This window comes from Erpetoichthys calabaricus, chromosome 8 (assembly GCF_900747795.2).
Source record: "Erpetoichthys calabaricus chromosome 8, fErpCal1.3, whole genome shotgun sequence".
NCBI lineage: Eukaryota > Metazoa > Chordata > Cladistia > Polypteriformes > Polypteridae > Erpetoichthys > Erpetoichthys calabaricus.
This window is the reverse complement of record NC_041401.2, coordinates 157,948,774-157,969,297: the sequence shown is the minus strand read 5'-3', so window position 1 is coordinate 157,969,297 and position 20,524 is coordinate 157,948,774. Positions and strand designations below refer to the sequence as shown.

The following is a 20,524-nucleotide window of genomic DNA, read 5'->3' as shown; positions in this document are numbered from 1 at the left end:
GTGAAGCAGCTGGGATGGGAATCGGCACCTCCAAATCCGAGACCATGGTTCTCAGCCAGAAAAGGGTGGAGTGCCCTCTCAGGGTTGGTAGCAAGATCCTGCCCCAAGTGGAGGAGTTCAAGTATCTCGGGATCTTGTTCATGAGTGAGGGAAGAATGGAGCGTGAGATCAACAGGTGGATCAGTGCAGCATCCGCAGTGATGCGGGCTCTGCATCGGTCTGTCGTGGTGAAAAAGGAGCTGAGCCGCAAGGTGAAGCTCTCAATTTACCAGTCGATCTATGTTCCTACCCTCACCTATGGTCATGAGCTATGGGTAGTGACCGAAAGAACGAGATCACGAATACAAGCGGCTGAAATGAGTTTCCTCTGTAGGGTGTCTGGGCTTTCCCTTAAAGATAGGGTGAGAAGCTCAGTCATCCGGGAGGGGCTCAGAGTAGAGCCGCTGCTCCTCTGCATCGAGAGGAGTCAGATGAGGTGGCTCGGGCATCTGATCAGGATGCCTCCTGGACGCCTCCCTGGTGAGGTGTTCTGGGCACGTCTACCTGGGAGGAGGCCCATTGGAAGACCCAGGACACGCTGGAGGGACTATGTCTCCCGGCTGGCCTGGGAACACCTCGGGATTCTCCCGGAAGAGCTAGAAGAAGTGGCCGGGGAGAGGGAAGTCTGGGCATCTCTGCTCAAGCTGCTGCCCCCGCGACCCGACCTCGGATAAGCAGAAGAGAATGGATGGATGGAAGACATGTTCCTCCTTATGAAGTATGTAAAGCATGCTCAGATTGAATATTTAGTCATTACTCTCATAGGATATTTAGTGTGTTTATCTCAAAATGATATCCAATAAAATGACTGTTAAATTAATAAACTACTATTCTTAGAAATTCTGTCATTAGTGAAGTCATCATTTTTAAGTAAACTATCAGCCATTTTTTGTCCATGTACGGATCCTTCCTTTAAAGCCATTACTCGTCTTTACCTCACCTCCCATGCTTGAAGATTTTAATGCGTGAGAGCTCTAGAGTTGTTTTTTTTTTTTTTTGTATTTTAGCAGAGTTCATCCCCGTTTGTGCAGCTTACTGTATCTCTACACAGTGGCGTCACGCCTCTCTTGGCTTGTTGCTGTTAGTTTTGCAGAGATTACCTCATGATTACTTCACCCCTTGTTCAAACACTTTATGGTTTATAAGAATTATGTGACACTTTACTGCATAGGTGTTATTTCCATTGCTATCTTTCCCAACATGTTTTATGGCATGCCTAGGCTAGTCATGTACTTTGCAGTTAGTGTAGTGTCAAAATGGAAAATAATATATATATAATATAGTAGGAATTTGATTAGCAATCAATAAGACTGCCACCCAGAAGGATACCCTAATAATGTGAGATTTGAAAAATACATTTTATCTTGGTTAATTAATTATCGCTTATGCCTTTGGCAATACTGGTAATTAATCCAATAATTCGGCAAGGCACCTGCTTTATTTACAATATGTTCCTCTGTTGCAGCAGACAGGTCTCCAGCCTTTAGGCTTATGTCAAGGTAACTGATGCACGCTCGTTTACGAAACAATAATACAATTTATAAATAATCATGAAGATTGTAGAAATATAACAACTGCATTTATATGTATGTGTATGTGTGTGTATATATATATTGTAGCAGTAGAGGTATCGATCCACCTCTTGAACCCTCAGGTACCACTTCAAACACCAAGTAAAAGTCCAAGACTTCTTTATTTTACAATAATCACGTGCACAAAGCACCCTCCACTCCACACTACTCATATTATAAACAATACTCCAAATACTAATACAATTACCAATCCTCCTCTCCCAGACACTTCGCCAACCTACCTCCCAGCTCAGTGTCTGGGCTTTCCCAGAGTCCTTTTATACACCCTGACCCGGAGGTGTTCCTGCCCAACAGTCCACAATTCCTTATTCCTTCCGGGTCAGGGTAAACAGTCCTTATCTTCAACCTGGAAGTACGTCATCTCTCCTGTTCACGTGACCAGGACTTACTTCCAGGTTATAGGGCACATTTGAGTCCACGGGCCTCCCGACAGCGACTCCCAGTGGTCCCCAAGGTATCCAGCAGGGCTGTGTATAAAAACTACATAGTCCATGAGGCCCTGCTGGAATTCGGGGCACGTCCATGCTGTTGGGAGAGCTCCTCCTGGCGGCCTGGGGGGTGAGGGCCGGAATATGAAGCCAGCAATCCATCACAATATTTATATATATATATATATATATATATATATATATATATATATATATATATATATATATATGAGAGAGAGAGAGATAGATAGATAGATATAAAATCTTCTTCCTAGCGTTAGTCCGACGGTAGATTGATATATAGATGTTATAAGACTGGACGCAGACAAACTACACAGACAAACGTAACATATAGTCTGACTATTTACTGGTGTTTTAGAGTTCTACTTTATCTTTGCCTAGATAAATAGTTTACGATACCAAGTCTTTATGGATGACGTCTTATGTTGCGTGGAGTTGTTGCTTTACTGTTGCTCCAGGTTTAAATGGAAGATTCTTCATGTGTTGGAGTGCACATGTTCTGTTTGCTGCATAATACATGTCAGTGCTGTGCTGCTGCTTCCTCGGCTTGCCTTCTGCTGTCTTTTGCCACTTTATAAGGAAAAGAAATTACTCCTTCTGGCTCAAGAGTTTAGATACTGAAGTTCCCTTCTTGAAGTCAAGGCTTCTCATCCTTGTCAGACTAACGGAACACCGCCTTGGCTTGACCGACCTGGGTCTCAGCTTCAGGTTCACAAACGAATTTGTCAGCTTCAGCTCCCCAAGCAAGAGCTCATAGTTTTTAGGTTCAGAGATCAGGATTCAGATGTTTTCAGTCATTTTATAGAGTCCCTACCTCCCTGAAGAGAATCCTCAGAGAGTTCAGTGAGTGTTCAGCAAATATCCCAGAGAGAGAGCTTCTTCAGAATGGTGCAGAGAGTTTTAAACAAATGTTGAACCTTCTCCTGGTTAGATTAAAGTCACTTTGAGTTACAGAACCAATGTCTTCTAATAGGTGGGTTATTCTGTCCATGTTAGTTGTCATCCATTGAATTATAGGTCTTTGTCCTTGCTTAATTCCATTTCGTACCTTCTGGCACAAGTTGTCTATAGAGGGGCCTCTGGAGACATGTCAGTGCAACTCCTGATTTACACCTTTCTTACCAGATGAAGTCCAGGCAGATCCTGGTAAAAGCTGCAGTTCAATTACTTAGTTTGGAATGCAAGTGGGGATTTTATGCAGCTGGATGCCTGCATCTCTGTTATATCTGCTTTTATAGTAGACCAGGTGTGCCACTAAAGCCTAGCAGAATGGGCAGTGCCCACTTTGTCCTACAGTATACATGGTGGACCAAAAGTAGGTATATAGCATTTATTCATACTTACCTTATTAAATTCTTTTTTTAGGGTGTAGTAAAGGAGAAGGTTTTTGAGAGGAAACCCCCTATAGTAGATAAATTTAAAAGAGGTTGTCTTGTAAGCATTTCTGGACATTATTGCTAACCAGAATTTGTGTGTTACTGTGTGTCACAGTTTCTGCCACAGGTTCCAGGAATGTTGCAACTTTGATGTAGGACATTTTGAACACCTAAGAAACTAAACATGACTCAGTCAGTATTGTTTATCTATTCAATGCCTGTAAAATAAAATAAAAAAATTAACAAGTATTGTATACCAACTTTTGGCCCACCCAGTATATTGAAATTACAAAGTTGGCAAAGAAGTCACCAATTCAGTTAATGGCTCAAGATTGAAATGATCCTGCATACTCGAGAACAGTTACTAGAAATTAAAGGAAATTGCATTCAAGAGAGAAACTGGGAAGGACAAGGGATTGCTTCGTTTCTAATCCTGAAAAGTGACTGTTATAAACCAATATAGTGTAGCCTTTATAAACTGACGAAAAACTCAAGTTGTTCAGAGCATATACTATAAGCAGCATTGGTCTTCTTAAAAGGCATAATGTTGTCTTTGTCCAGTTTTACAATTTTACACCCATTAAGAGACTGCTCCACCATTTAAGCAGCTATCAGAGGGAAGTACCTCAGGGCTCTGCAGTTAGTCAAGTGTTTGAGTGAACGTTATGATAGACAGAAATGTCCATTGTGATTTCAGGGAATCAGTTAAAAAAAAAAAAAGTGGAAATGTGAAAACATGACTGCGTCATTTCATAAATTCTTAAGGCGGAAAATGGTGTTAGTTTTACTCTTCACTATTGTATGCTAGTCTTAGCTTAATATATTAATACTTGTGCTTTTACAGTAAATGTTGCAGTGTTTTCAGACTAAAATCTAGGCCTTTCCCTGCCTCTGTATTCTACTTGTGCTCAACTGTTTTTTTACCTGCTAACAGTTTCTTCCCACGTCACAAAGATGAACTGTACACACCAGCTAGCAGCTCTCGGCTGGGCTGGTATGAGTAGATGTTGTCTGCGTTGGACTGGTGTCCCATCCAGTGTTGACTACTGCTTGAGGCTACCACTATCTAGAATATAGAAAGCCACTTCAGAAAATTGAAAAATGGATGGGAAACTATACAGATAAAGGTCATTTTTTATGCGACATTTCTCAATAGGATTCCATTGACCAAATGTGTATATATTAGGAAAGCAGCGTATGGTGATCAATAAAAGTAAGTACAGTCATCCCTTGGTATCCATAGGGGATTTGTTTCAGGACCCCCTGTTGATACCAAAATCCATGGATGCTTAAGTCCCTTATATAAAATGGCATAGTATTTGCTTATAACCTACACACTTCCTTCCAAATACATCAAATCATCTCCAGATTACTAATAATACCTAATACAATGTAAATGCTATGCAAATGGTTGTCCCAGTTGGAGAACAGGAAGTAGCAAACATAACTGGACATAGCGAACACAACAGCTTCCTGCAAGCAACATGTGTACTTCATGTATACAAAGTGATTGCACAGGCTGTACTGTTCTATTCTTTCTATCGTTATTTTCATGTGAACTTTCCCTACTTAAACAAAAAATGTTGACTGTATAACGGTATATGATTTGACTTAGACAGCAGCACCCAATCTTGTGTATTGTGTGTATCTGGAGGGTTGTAACATTATCTTTAGTCAAAACAGGTACACCCATATAGTTTTGCCAAGTACTATATATAATATGGTGTTTGCGTAACATCTTGTTTCACAGAATGTATCTTGAACGTTAAGTGACGTATACATATAATCAAATTATATAATATGTAGGTGTTGCTGCTGATAGTTTGCCGTGGTAATTTGGTTATTTTACAGTTCCTTTATTCACTTTTTTGCATTTGAGTACAAAGATAGTAGCTTCAGCAGTCCAATAATTGTACCAGCATATCCAATTTGGGCAACATCCGACATGACATAGGGGTCAGGCTTTGGTCGGGAGTTTGTCCATTTACGCATTCATACTGACTTTCATAAGGACAAATTATCTGAGTTTTTCACAGATCAGCTGAATAGAATGTAACTGAATGTAATTTGGTCCGTCTAGTAGTAGGCCATTTTGCCAAAAATCCATATCACAGTATAATTACAAATTCAGATGGTTGCGATAGATACCAATATAATGTACATTTTCATATTATATTATGTATTTCAGACAGAAACATCTGTGTAATCATTAATACACCTTGATTAGTGTTGAGCAGTAAAATTTGCCAAACCATTTTTTGCAGTGAATATGACATTTTTGCTTTTGATCTTATTTACTGAATATTTTCCTGGAAATTCAATATGTGGCCAGCTTAGGTGAAATTTAGTTTTTCCATTGATCCATAATGCTTTACAAAGCCAGTATGACATCACCGAGCTGAAGCAACCATGCACAGAACTTTCATGCATGCATTATGTCATGACCCTTTCAGCAGTCTTCCACCCTGCATGCATTTTTTTAAAAATGTAGAAATAAAGACCTGCTGTATTTCCATTTGTGGGGTACATTACCTGACCATAATAAGAATATTATGAGCACTGCCACCAAATATATAACACTGATCACTGTTCATGGCTAATTTGCATGCATAATTAGCCATGTGCCCAAGTTGGACTTGGATCAAGCCTTGTGATTGAACATGTTTTATGTTTTTTTCTTTTTTTTGTGTTTGCAAGTTTTCTACTGATTTTCAGCATGCCAGTAATGCATTTTTGATATACTACAAGAAGACTTTCATCCACTTTATCATATCAGCTGGTTTACGACTCACTCCTAGATCTATCCTAACTTGTTTTATGAACTTTAAAAGGTTAGATAGCATTACAAACCCAAGCAATTTTGCTTTTTCAACTAAACATTTACTAAATATCCAATGTATAAAACTGGAATTTCCCCCCACTAAATGTAAGGTTATTTTTTGTTAGTCTGGTTTGTCTCATACATCTTCACCTTTGATTATATTGCTTAATTAAAATATGGCATATTCAGTTGAATACTGTGCAATTCAAGCAAATAAGTTTTGAATTTAAAGCAAAGTATTTAAAAAAAAAAATGCTTTGAATAGTCAGAGAGCAGTATTTCACTTTTGAGGTAATATAGATGTAGACAAAAGGTACCCCTCAACGATAAAAGAAGAACCCACAATTGTCTCTTAAGTAACTTAAAACTGACAAAAGTAATTGGCACCCGTCATTGTTATTCCATATTTAACAAAAATCAGACTTTAGAGGTTTGATTGAGCAGAATATTTCAAATAATAACACAAATGAAAATGGCATGGACAAAAATGATGGGCCCTTTAACCTTATATTTTGTTGCACATCCTTTAGAGTCAATCACTGCAAACAAGCGATTCCTGTAGCTCTCAATGAGACTTCTGGACCTGTCAACCGGTAGTTTGGCCCACTTTTCCTGAGTAAACTGCCCAGCTGTGTCAGGTTTGAAGGGGTCTTCTCCACATTGTATGTTACAGTTCTTTCCATAGATATTCAATAGGATTCAAATCGGGTCTTATTGAAGGCCGCTTCAGAACAGTTCATTGTTTTCTTCTTAGCCACTCTTGGGTGCATTTAGTTTTGTGTATTGGGTCATTATCTTGTTGGAAGATCACGACCTGAGACTGAGACAGAGCTTTTTGACATTCGCTCCAAAATGTCTTGATAGTCCTGAGATGTTGTTGTTCTCTGCACAGACTCGATGCATTCCATACCAGACTCGGCAAAACAGCCCCAAAACATAGCTGAGCCACCTCTATGTTTCACAGTAGGTATGGTGCTCTTTTCTTTAAAAACTTAATTTTTTGTCTGTGGAAACAGGGCTGATGTTAGCCTCCAGTTTTGCCTCATCTGTCCAAATGACATTTTCATAAAAGCATAGTGGCTTGTCAACATGCATTTTAGAAAATTTCAGTCTGTTTTTTTTTTTTTTATGATGATTTTCTTTCAACAGTGGGTTCCTCTGGATTCTTCCTCCTTTGAGCCCACCGTTACTCAAAAATTGAGGGATGGTGCGATCAGGCACTGATGGACCTTGACGTTGGAGTTCAGCTTGCATCTCTTTGGAAGCTGTCCTTGGATTTTTGTCTACAATTCTAACTGTCCTCCTGTCCATTCTGGGGTGGATTTTCCTCTTGAGGCCATGTCCAGAGAGATTGACTGCTGTCCCATGGACCTTAAACTTCGTAGTAATATTTGCAACTGTTATCACAGGAACATCAAGCTGTTTGGAGACGGTCTTATAGTCTTTCTCTTTAACATGCTTGTCTATAATTTTTTTTTTCTGATCTCCTCAGACAACTCTCTCCTTCACTTTCTCTGGTCCATGTTCAGTGTGGGACACTTGATGATACCAAGCAGCAGAGTAATGACTTTTCTCCATGTAAGTCGGCTGGATGACTGATTACACAATTGGAGATGTGTGTGCCACTAAATAAAGAAAATAGATATTCTGAAAAATCACTGTTAGCAGCAGAAGATCATTTGCCGGTTGTGCAGCTCCAGTGACTGATGTGAGCTCAATTAACTTAAACCGTCTTCCGTGTTACAGTGTGCCCCTTTCTTTTCTTTAAGTGCAGTGAAAACACAGGAAAATGGCTGATATATTCATCTTTCCTGTCTGTGACATTCACAACTTTAGAACAGAATACGCTAGAGCAATTGCAGATTTATTAGTCAGTAAATGACCGGTTTTGTTTGGCATGACACCAGCAGGAGAACCACCACGAAAGAGACTAAGAGAACAGCAAGCAGCACAGCCACCACTCCTCACTGCCATCATAGACATTCATCCATTTTTCCTTTCTCTTAATTATTATTTTGAAGACACAAAGGATGATAAAAAAAATCAAGTCAAAAAATCAGAAAAGAAGCAGCAGCAGCAACTGCACAGTTTAGCTACTTAGAAACAGATTAGAGATCTATTACTTCAGACATTAGGGACAGTTGGCATGTCTATCTGTAGCATGTGTTTCATGAGAACCAAATGACCTCGAGCAACCAAATTATAAACAAAGTTTGTTTGATTTTATAACACATAAAAGTGAGGTATATTCCCATCCAGTGGCAGGGGGTAAAGTAAGCAGCAGTGAAAATGGTATAGGAAAGCAAAGCATACTAGAAGGACATTGATGCAGCACAACCTCCCCTCCTCCCAACTGCCACAGACATTTATGTGTTAAATCATTAATATCACTAAGGAAGTTGACTCATGGGAGTCACTTTTCATTAACCACAAACCACTAGTTGTGCGATCAAGTCTCCGTAAGAACAGAGAAGTGGAATAAGAATTTACTGAATATAATTTAATAATCTAAAATGTTATTGCTTAGCATGTAAAAAAGGCACCATGCAATTATTTTCTCATTGCGTTTTTATTTCTTATGTTAATGCTGAAGTTGTGATTTTTCTCTTTTTGATGCTGATTTTATAGTTTGTTTTTTTTTTAAAGCATGGTTAAGCCTTTTTATCATGCTAGTATTTTTCTTTTAGCTCTCCATGGAAAAGTTTTACTACCCCATGTAAGCAGGAGTATCATTTTATAAGGAAACAAAATTCTGTGTTTCCTCCAGTGTACCAAAGATCTGCAGGATAGGTGAACTGGAATGCCTAAGTTGTCTGTATGGATGTGAGGAGGTGGCACCCCGTTTAGTCCTGGCTCCTGCCTTGCACCCAATGCTGCTAATACAGTTTTTGACCATCTGTGATCCTAAAGTGAATTACCCAAGTTGAGTAAAAGGTTAAAATGAATAGTACAGAAATTAGCAATGATAAAGTGAATGAATCAAGGAGTTAAATAAAAACACAGGAAAAGATCTATGACTGACTAAGCAATTGAAGTGCAACTCTGCGGCCATTGCAATAGCCTGTCTAGACGGGCTTTTATTTTTCGACTTGGTCATATTGACACAGTGTTAACATAAGGAGTAACCTTAGAAGGCAATTTTGAGAAATTAATAATTAAATAATCATTTTGTAATATTCAGTTTTATTAACTTAAGCACCACATATGCTCATGAAAAAGATCATTCTTTAAATGAAAAAAAAAAAAGGATTTAAACCTTTCATATTTATGACCAGCTATGTTATATAGGTTGGAGACGGTGGCACTGACCAGAAAGCAGGAGACAGAGCTGGAGGTGGCAGAGTTAAAGATGCTAAGATTTGCACTGGATGTGACAAGGATGGATAGGATTAGAAATGAGTACATTAGAGGGTCAGCTCAAGTTGGACGGTTGGGAGACAAAGTCAGAGATGCGAGATTGCGTTGGTTTGGACATGTGCAGAGGAGAGATGCTGAGTATATTGGGAGAAGGATGCTACGGATAGAGCTGCCAGGGAAGAGGAAAAGAGGAAGGCCTAAGCGAAGGTTTATGGATGTGGTGAGAGTGGACATGCAGGTGATGGGTGTAACAGAGCAAGATGCAGAGGACAGAAAGATATGGAAGAAGATGATCCGCTGTGGCGACCCCTAACGGGAGCAGCTGAAAGAAGAAGAATATATTTATTACAGGTTGCCTCACAGCTCTTATTGCCTAAATTCATATTCCAGCTTGGGTCAGGTTTTGCTCTGACATATCAGTTACATGTTCATTTTGTTTAACTGGTGACTGAGAAAGTGTGAGTTTGTGTATGAGTGTGCCTAGTTCCCTATCTTCCCACATAGCTACTAGTATTGCCAGAATAGAAAATGGTAGTTTAGAAAATAGATGGGTGGATGGGTATTGATTACAACAGTAAAAAAAAAAAAAATATATAAACTGTGTTCCCTGAATTCCGGAGAATGTTAACTGATTGCGTCATTTTGCATGCTAACGACCCAATCAAAACTGGATGGTCATCTGAATGTGCCAAAGTACACATTATATAGCCATCATCTGCCCAAATTTATGAGCTCACCTTTATAAGAGTTATCTTTCTTTGTTAAAGGTTACTGACAATATAAAGGATTCAAAGGTATGTGATGTCTAACTAGAGAGCTTGGAGTCTTTTCTTTACCTCATAAAATGATTTAAGTGGAGGAGTGTGCACGTGCAGAAAAGGTTCCTCACCTACTTGAAAAGTCTGTAAATACCTAAATATACTGTAAATGTTAGTGTGTGATGAGTGGCCTGGAGTGTTGGGCAGATTTTAAATAAATAATCGGACACTGATGATTGTGAACCTGCTTCACTGAGGGGACAGTTGGGGGTGCCTGGCTGATTACGTATGCATGTGCGAATGCAAGCATCAGTCAGGTGCCTCATTATTTCCTCAGAGGGAGCGATACTTCACATCTGCACCCAATTAGGAAAGCTGAATCTACTGTAAGAGGAGCCTACATGGCAGGAGGGCCAGATAACAAAAGAGAACAGACAGACAAATAAAAAGAGACGGAGGTTAAAGGACAGGGAGAAAGGCAGAAACAGGAGAGAGCTGGTGTGGAGAAGAGGAGACAGGCAGGCAGGGTGGGAAGAGGGCCTCTAGGGAAGTATGAGGCTGACATTCAGTGGCTGTAGAGTGGCCCGGAGCTCACTCCCTACCCCTTTGCTGCCTGTGTGTGTCCTCATTTGCCGGGCTCATCTCAGTTATGATTATCAACAGCGGCGGGTTAAAGAGGCTCCGAAACAGAACCGGGAGCATGGAACCAACCTGCACCATCACTTAGTGATAAAGGTTAATATCAGCTTTAGAGGATTTCATATAATATACTGTATATATTGTTGAATGCACTTCCCAAATATCAAGTTCAAAAGAAAAACAGCACCAACGTTTCCCTTGTAAAAAGAAGCATTTTGGAGCTTCCAAACATCCATCAATCCGATTCCTGATTTTATTGATTTGTCACTCTCACATTTGGGTATATAGAGAAATGCAGCTCAGTGAGTAGCCTGTACTGTCCAATTAAAACATATACATTAAAATAGATTTAAAATATTAAGAGGTGCAGATAGAGGTATTATTATTGTTAAACAATAATTAAAAATATAAATAATAGATTACTATTTTTACAATTTTGAGGAATGCCTGACAAGATGATCTTTAGTTATTTTTTTTGGGATAGAAGAGAGCTGGTCTCAATCCTGACTGCACCGTTGGCTATAGGACAGGAATCCACTCTAGCCAGAGAATTGCTTTATGGATCATTCCTTATCCAATTATAATGTGTTTAGCGTGGGTGTAGGCACCTCAATGCCTAGAACTAGATAGAATTCTGTCAGACTTTCAAACCTAACCCATTTTCCATTATATTCCACATAGTGAACAAGGAATTGACTTGCACATCCCAGACATGTAAACTGAAAATTAAATTAATTTAACACCTCAAAGTACGCAGTCACAGGCTATTATTGCATCTTCACTTTCTTCCTTGAGCAAATAGGCTTTTACAACTGCAAAGGTCTCTGCTGAGCGTGGGATGATGATGCTTTTCTCATTGATGTAAAATGGGTTGCTGGAAGATGCTAGAACATGAACAGACGAACCTGGTCAATAACTGAGCCAAGAATATGTGGAGGATGTGGTCAAACATTTCAGCCAAGACAAATGGGGAGAGAAAAAAATAAAGGCAAAAATTTTGCCTGAGTGATACCTTAAAAGAAGTCCATAAACAGAGGAGAATGTGCTAGAGGTAGAAGAAACAAGAATTTACATTGAAAGACAAAGGACTGAATGAGTGGAAAGAGTGATAAAGGAATTAGGACTCAAGTTGGCTCCAGGTGATACTTAAGTCACTGCAGATATTGGGCAGTACGTAGGTCATTGTCCGGAATTAAGCTTAAAAGTTAAATGCTTTTGTGACTAGAACTGATTTGTTAATTGTGTAATTCGTTGGAACTTGTTCATAGTAACTGTCAGGGTCACTATGCCCAACACTCGAATGTTAAGTTGACTCCCTAATTGTTTGCAAACTGAGGATGGACCAGCAACGAGTGAGAGACATAACAGCAAGCTATGGGATGCTAAAAAGTAGTTAAGTACACATTTACTGAAGAAAAAAAAAATAACACAAAACATAGAGACTTTACTAGTGCAGTTAAAATCAATCAGTATGCCCATAAAGGCATTGCAAACAAGAGTGTTCAATAAATTATTAAAACCCACTAAAAAATAGCAGGCCTAGCCATAGAGTAGCAATCCTTAAGTGTGTTGTAGTACTCCATCTGTTGAGAGAACCCCGTTACATATCTCACCCCTTTACCATTCAGGCATTCTTGCAGCTGTAAGTTTGCTCTTATTAGCTACATCTATGCACTAATGCCTGCATGTGACTGTCCACAGTTGATCCTCTGATGAGCTCTATATCCATCTTGCTAGATGTCAGCAGGCACACCCTTTGACCTTGAACTATCCTTCTGCTACCCCCCCGTCTGTACTCACAGAACAATCTCGAGTCCATGCTGTCTCCCCTGCCCCTTACTGCAGTGGGGTAGGATTGACGGTGCTCTCCTTGAGGATTCTCTTCTATGCCTAGGAGACAACTGCACTCACAGTGCAGCCCTTTTTTTTTTATCTGTGTCTCCCATCCTTTAATTTTTCAACCTGGCTAACCTTAATTCAGATTGTCTTCTGAATAGTGAACACCTTCTCTTATTCTTCTGATCTTTTTTGTTTCTTTTTCCTCTACTTTTTCTCCCTCTACTGTACTTTGACCTACAGAGCTGCTACTCAGAAATTGACGCACCAGCTCGCATGTGCATAATTAATTACTCCCTTCCACCTTTATCTCTCTGTGGTCACATGCCTTTCCTCCATGCCTACACCACCGACACAGAATAACACTAATTATAATAACAAAATTAAACTGCACCTTATCCTTCTGCCGCAGACCCTAGGCACGCTATGCCATGTTAACAGTAATAAACACGGCATAAGGACACTTGTTTTGAGAGTGCCATATGTTTAAGCTAGCTGTCATGGGTTGGTAGCAGTACAGCACCCTCAGTGTCCTCAAATCAGAGTAGAATGCAGAGAAACTGAGCGGTGGTGGTGGTAAAATGCAAAATCTTTACAATGTACAAGTATCAAAAGTGCTTAATATGCGGCAGTTTCAAATTTTAGATGAGTTCATATAAGTCACAAAATGCTATGAGACTGCTCTTCACAGGTTCACGTCAGGGTTCTCCGTGACTTAATGAATCATGGATTACAGGTTGCCAGTTTTGTTGATCTTCTACTAATAGCATCAGATCTCCATGAGGTGTTCCTTGCCTCTGGGCCCTTATCTCAATATGTCTCGCTAGGAAGGACCGTGAATGAGTTTGCTCTGTATGCTTTTCTAGGATTGGCAATATGGGCCCCCAGCCTCTCACGGTAACCCTGACCGCTTAATTTTACTCAGCATTTCTTCCTTTTCTTTAGTTTTTCACTGTTAGAGTTTAGATACATGTCAGTTTAGATACATGTCAGTTGTAGGCAGGAACTAGGAGACATCATGCAGAGACTGCAGTAATGAAAAGCTACTGAGAAGCCCAACATCTGAAACCTTTATAAGGCCAAACACATCCTCTGTTCAAGACCATACAGCAGCGTCAAAGACAGGATTATTGCTGTTTCCATGATTCTAGGGAAAACTTATCATGATGCTGACAATGAAGAATAAAAAGCTCACAATTTCCATAGATAAGTAAGTCATTAGGAACAACACCTCTTCCATAAAACTCCATCTAAAGCTAAACCAGCAGTTAATGTAACCCTACTGTGTGACATAGACGGAAAAAAAATAACATGTTAAAGCATAATCTGGAAATGAATGGCTGGCTAAACTATCTGTTCATATGAACTACTACTCTACAGCTGCAAGGTTGTATTTTTGACATCTTTCATGAGGTCACAGTTGAAATGTGGTAACCATTCACTTCTTTTCTTTTCAAAGAGTTGCTTTTAATATTCTAAACTGAAGTAAGGGAAAGAGCATGCCTGCAAATTAAAAGCAAGTGGTAACTGGTTTGTTGACTCATGGCTTGTAAAGAAAGGCTTTCTGTTGATTAAGTCTGTGCAAAGGAAAACAGAATATCTTGGAAAGTCTGGAACTTAAATACATAGTCAGCCCAAACAGAATTTGTCAGTGCTCAGTGTGGTTAATTGAAGAGCACTTCTCACCTAACCTCATCTAATGTAGATTAACAACTGTGACATCTCAGAAGCACTCGATATATTTGTGAATGACACTAGATGGAGAAAGTCCAGTTGCTAGCAAGGGACTTTCAGCCCAGGTGTGACTATGAGTGGGTCAGTGCCCACCTAACAAGCTTCTCTAGTCATCCAATAAAAATCAGTAAAAGTAAAGTTTTGGCTTATTTTGGCATTTAGTTGCTCTTCTTATATATCTACATGCCCCTCCCAGGATGACATGCTAGTAACATCAATGATTGTCGGCAGCAAAGGTGACATTAGGTTAGCACGGGTTAGTGGTAAGGTCAGGAGGAGGGTCTGGGATAGAGCCAGACTTGGAGTGACAGGTGGAAAGTCTTTGTGCATGCCTATGTGGGTATGTCCTTCCATTACAAATGACCATCTAAACACCAATGGCAAGAAGTACAGGTCTGGAAGGAAGCACTTCAAATTCCTCAAGTTTTACAGGTGTCCACAGAGAGACCTGGGATAAAGAAACCCTGTTGCACAAAGGAAAAGGGCATGCAGTTCAGTATTTGGCCTTGAAGTAACACCAGAATTATAGGGAAAGTCTGCCATCTTCCATGCAAGCATAAAATGGTTAATGTTAATGTTACAGAGATGTTACAAATTTTTGTTTTATTATTTTCGCAATAAGTTTTTGAACATATTTAAGCTGTTTTCAAAGGGCAACAATTTGAATTTTATGTAGGATGCAGAGGGGACACCATTGGAGGTTTAAGTCCTGAGGCAATTGTATTTGGATTCACTTGTCCTTCTCTTTAAATGGGAAGTTTAGAGAATCATTGGAAACTGATTTTCGGAACTTGTTTTTTCTGTAGGGTTTCAGATGAACCTGAACATATGATGGCAACATCATCCAAGATAGGATGCCTGTCTGACATGGAATTGTCGTACACACATCCAAGCTCTCGTATACCAGGCCAGTTTCGAGTGTTCGTTAAACCTTTTGAATGTGGGAAGGAAAAGGAGTGCTATGAAAATAAACCTACAAAATTCAATAAATCACTATAATTTTATTTTTCTACTTTCAACGAGCATAGTGCTGCATGTTGGTGCACAGAACACTTAATATTAGCAATTAGTCATTAAAATAGCCAGTGTGTTTTATGTACCTTGTGTCATCTTCTTCTTTGTACATTGTGACCTTGTACATATTTCATGAAACAGGCAGTGAGGTATACGGAAAGATTTTGAACGGTAAACCTCACAATCACTGGCTAAAATCAGACCTTTCTGTGCTCTACATGTTAAAAAAAAAAACAAAAAACAAATATATATATATATATATATATATATATATATATATATATATATATATACATATATAATATATACAGTGGACCCTTGACTTACGAACTCAATTTGTTCATGAGGGCTGGTTGTAACTCAAGTTGGTTGTAAGTCAAGACTATTTTTCCCATAAGAAATAATGGAAATACCCATAATGCGTTCCGTACCTCCCACAGCAACACTTACTTAACCTTTTCATAATAAAAAAGGGTTGTATAATGTGCATAATTTACCAAAACACCAATAATTTTTCTAATGTACTAACCAAAAAGTTATAAAAAGTGCCTAGCCTACCAGAAACAACAATTTCATACTGTACTCACCATTTAATTTGACATCTTTGGGCTGCAGGAAGGGAGGAGGAGGAGAATGAAATGGAAGGTGGTTATTGTTTGGAAGGAGCCTCCTTATACAAATCTTTTCTTTGTAAAATTGTTGAGGTGGTGGATTTCGAAATGCTGTACATATTAGCGAGATCGGTCACACGAACACCACTCTCATATTTCCACACAGTTTCCTTCTTTGTTTCGATTGTGATCGCTTTCTTTACCTTCGTTACCTTCTCTTCCTCCCTTAGGAATTATCGAAAAAAATTATATAAATCACTGCACTGACCGAAATTACGTCCACAAACACATGTATCTGGGCTCTGACTGACGCTTACAAATGCTCTCGGCAGTTTGTTTACAATCGCGCAAGCGGATACACGTGACCGCATTCAGGTTGTAACGCAAGATGTTGGTCGTAAATCAAAACAAAAATTTTGGTCGTAAATCAAGTTGTTCGCATGTCAGGCCGGTTGTATATCAAGGGTCGACTGTATATATATATATAAACAATTTTGAAGAATACTGATCTCATAGGTCACCTTGACAAAAGATACAGTGACTTTTGAGGGGCCAGTTGCTATTATTTTTGCATATCATTGGGTTCATTTCATTAGACAGCGGGCTTGCTTCATTGATTTTCTTTTGTTTTAGTGCTGCAGGTGGAGAAATTTTCGACTTCTGCGCTTCAGAAGAAACGCTTACAGAGAGAGAAATCACTCGAGTTCTCTGGCAGACCTTGGAAGGTGTTCAGTTTCTTCATCATAACAACATTGTGCATCTGGACCTGAAGGTGCGTCATTTATCATGTTATTGTGTTATCAGCATCATTAAAGAAGATTGGAGCTTCTTAATGTATTAACATAATTACATTACTTACATGAAATATGATTGAGAGAGGCTCATACAAATTATAAATAAATAAAAAATATGCAACATAAGGACGGCAGTAATTATCACTCCTTAACAGCCCACAAACATACAGAAATATTCATCTGATTAATGAAGAAGTCTTTGAGGGTCAATATGCTAAGTTCTTGCATTCCGCAACATGTTGGTAAGTATTGTTATGAAATATGAAAAGTCCTGGTTTAGACTGAGCTAAGTCATTTTAGATGAAAGGAGGGGGAGCAGAGGAGTTAGCCCTATATCCTCAAACTGATTAGAAGATGTTGATTTTCTTAATGAACTAGACAACAGATATAACTTGTTTTATGTGATTTAATAATGGGGATTTACAGCTCCTTCTACAGTCTGAAGGTAACTATTAATTTCATGTTTCTCTAAAGACAAATCTCCACTATGTGCAGTAGAGATGTAAATTGCTCATTCTATAAAAAAATCCTGAGCAGCACCCTGGATGTTTAGCCTAAAGTTTACTAAATCAAAATAGACAAGGCAAAAGAATTGGGTATGGGCAACACAGAGTAACACTTTTGAGGTATAATTGGCAACCGCTGTTGGAATGGGCCTTTTATTGCCAATCCATGTGAACTAAGTTGACTTAAAAAAAACAATAGACAGATGGACAGTTATTTACTGTAAAATCTCTTCAGAGACTGTTTGGGTTCTAATACACTGGTCCTTCACAAAAGTTATACCTTGAAATATAGAATAAAGCATCCAGCCATTTTCTGTAATTGTTTATTATAACACAGGATTAAAAGGGACCACAGTCCGACCAGAAAAGCTTGTTCTCAAGGTCTAGCCAAACAACAAAACTGACCATAAACCAGAATCCTCACAAAAAAGTCATTCAAATGAGACTAGAATGTGAATTGCACTGTGGTAATGCCTTGGCCAGTTCTTGTACCTTTGTCTTTGGAACTGTGAGGCAGCAGTGTGTTTTGCTCAGCTGCACCAGCATGATGCCACCACAGTTTTAGGACATGTGAAAATTTAGCAATGTGCCCCCTACAGTTTTGGGGCTCATGTTGTTATAACGGTCATAGGCTGCCCCCAAGACTTGCTGTTTTCAAGATTTAAAATTTCACTCTAATAAAAAAAAAAAAACAACAATTATAGAAAAAACCAATGGGGACAGTAGTGAACAGCCCCAATCGGCACCAACAGCCCAGCCTATCCCACCATCTCAGAATCATCTTAACAAAGGGGTTCCTATATTGTTGAAAGTTACTAACTGGGTGAGCACAAGAGGAGAGAGAAGAATTGGAAAGGGGAAAAATTACGGATTAAGATTAGTAGCATGACATTCATTGTAATACTTTACTGAATATAATGAAGAATATATACTAAATATGGAAATAACATAATCAGAAAATATGCTAGATTAAAGAATATTTTTTATTCACTTATTCTCTACAAGATACTGGAGTTGTAACTAAAATTATGTTCAAAGAATGTATGCTGAATGTGAAAATAAAATAATTCTAAATTTGGTATATCATTATAAAAGCATGCTTAATGTTTCTTTAAGTAGGAGCAAGAAAAACAGAAAAAAACAGTGACTACCATTTTCTTGAGCAGACCTTCAGGACACATCACTTCTGATGCCAATATGCTTATTGAAGTCAAATTAAAGAGTCACATGTATGATAGGCAATGGCTCCTGTGTTCTTTGGCTAGAAGAATCTAATTAACAACATTGTTCAGCAGATGGCATTTTTCACCAGTTCTATCTTAAAACTGCTGCTCTAGATCACCTGACCTAAACGTTCAGTGACATGTGGTGCAGTATTCCAAATGGATGAATCTTCTAACCACAGCTCCATTTTCTGGGTAGAGCAAAACAGAACTGTTTTTGTTGCAGCTGTGTAGAAGTCTACTAATTTCAGTGTAAGCAACATTAATAGCCATTCAAGCACTGACCTTCCTACACTTCTTGCTTACTCTGTTAAAAGGCCATTGGGTTGGGATGAGCCTTCTGTTGAATAGACATCACTACATGTGGCTGGGGATAAATGATTACACCTGTGTGGCAGTTTAAACTGCTGCATGACAAATGTAAAATAAATAAATAAAGAAGGAACATACCTGGGGTCAGATTTATAAAACTGAAACATGAAAGTTTTGTGGAAAGTTATGTACGCAACTACATACCTAAAATAGAATCTGTACATCATGTTCATCAGTTTTGCGTTTCAATAGGTTTGTCATGTCAACACACATTCTAATAACAGCTCGATGATGTGAATCATATGCATGAGTCATCATTTAGCTGGTTTGCCTGCATTTCCCAACATGATGAAGGGTGTCCCCAAGATATCCCATAAATAAATTTTTCAATATCCGAAAATATCAGAAATGTGAAATACTTCTGTTCCCAAAAATTTTGGATTAGGGATACTCGACCTGTACTCACTTTTGACCGTGGTGACTGAGTCATTGAGGTACAGAACAATGTAAGTGAAAAAGGGATTTTGCACATTCTGATATACAGTATTTTCACTTTCCTCAAATTATTTTATATATTAATTCAATAAGTCTTTTTTGATGACCTAATCAATATGGTGTGATTGAGGATAAATATGAGCAGCACTAGAGTTTTATATTAATTGACTTTGTGGAACCACACTTTTGCTGTCACTGCTGTTAATTGCCAAATTTGTGCAAGTTTCACAATACAATACAATACAATACAATATAATTTATTTTTTGTATAGCCCAAAATCACATAAGAAGTGCCGCAATGGGCTTTAACAGGCCCTGCCTCTTGACAGCCCCCCAGCCTTGACTCTCTAAGAAGACAAGGAAAAACTCCCAAAAAACCCTTGTAGGGGAAAAAATGGAAGAAACCTTGGGAAAGGCAGTTCAAAGAGAGACCCCTTTCCAGGTAGGTTGGGCATGCAGTAGGTGTCAAAAAGAACGGGGTCAATACAGAATAAAAATTAAAATGCAGATGCAGAATTACAGATGTGAAATGTCCAAATATGTGGTTAGATTTTTCAATCTGACATTTAGCAAGTCATAAATTAGTCTCCTGAATCATTTCATTCGATTGAGGGTCATTAGGAGTCGGCCAATCCCACTAGCATCAGGTATGAGGCCAAAGCCAACTCTAGATGGACATCTTTGGGTTAAAGGGATACCCAGAAACCCCCACTGTCCCTAAGGTAATGTGAAAATGCATATAGGACAGGAACAGGATTCAAGTCCGGTCTTCTGGTGCTGTAGCAGGGAATTACTGAAACAAATATGTCAAATATAAGAAACTAAATCATTCATAATGATCAAATATTCATTTTTCATGCTTGAACCTATTTTCCCTTGAATTGTTTTTATCAGCTGGCTCAAAATATTTTTTTTCCATTGTTTACTTGGTTCTCAGCAGCAGCTTTAAGATGCAGGACCCCTGCCAA

General features: G+C 38.8%; 1 protein-coding gene across 5 annotated transcripts in view; it reads left to right on the top strand.

Annotated features, from left to right (window-relative positions):
- Positions 1–20,524, top strand: part of stk17b (serine/threonine kinase 17b (apoptosis-inducing)) — a 215,533-nt gene that overhangs the window by 58,983 nt on the left and 136,026 nt on the right. For 2 of the 5 annotated variants that reach the window (XM_051930216.1, XM_051930215.1), the window contains exon 3: positions 16,860–16,998. The exons of the other annotated variants lie outside the window; for them this stretch is intronic. In XM_051930216.1, coding sequence (XP_051786176.1) covers positions 16,860–16,998 — 139 coding nt within the window. The remainder of the gene's footprint in view (positions 1–16,859; positions 16,999–20,524) is intronic. 5 annotated transcript variants of the gene reach the window in all.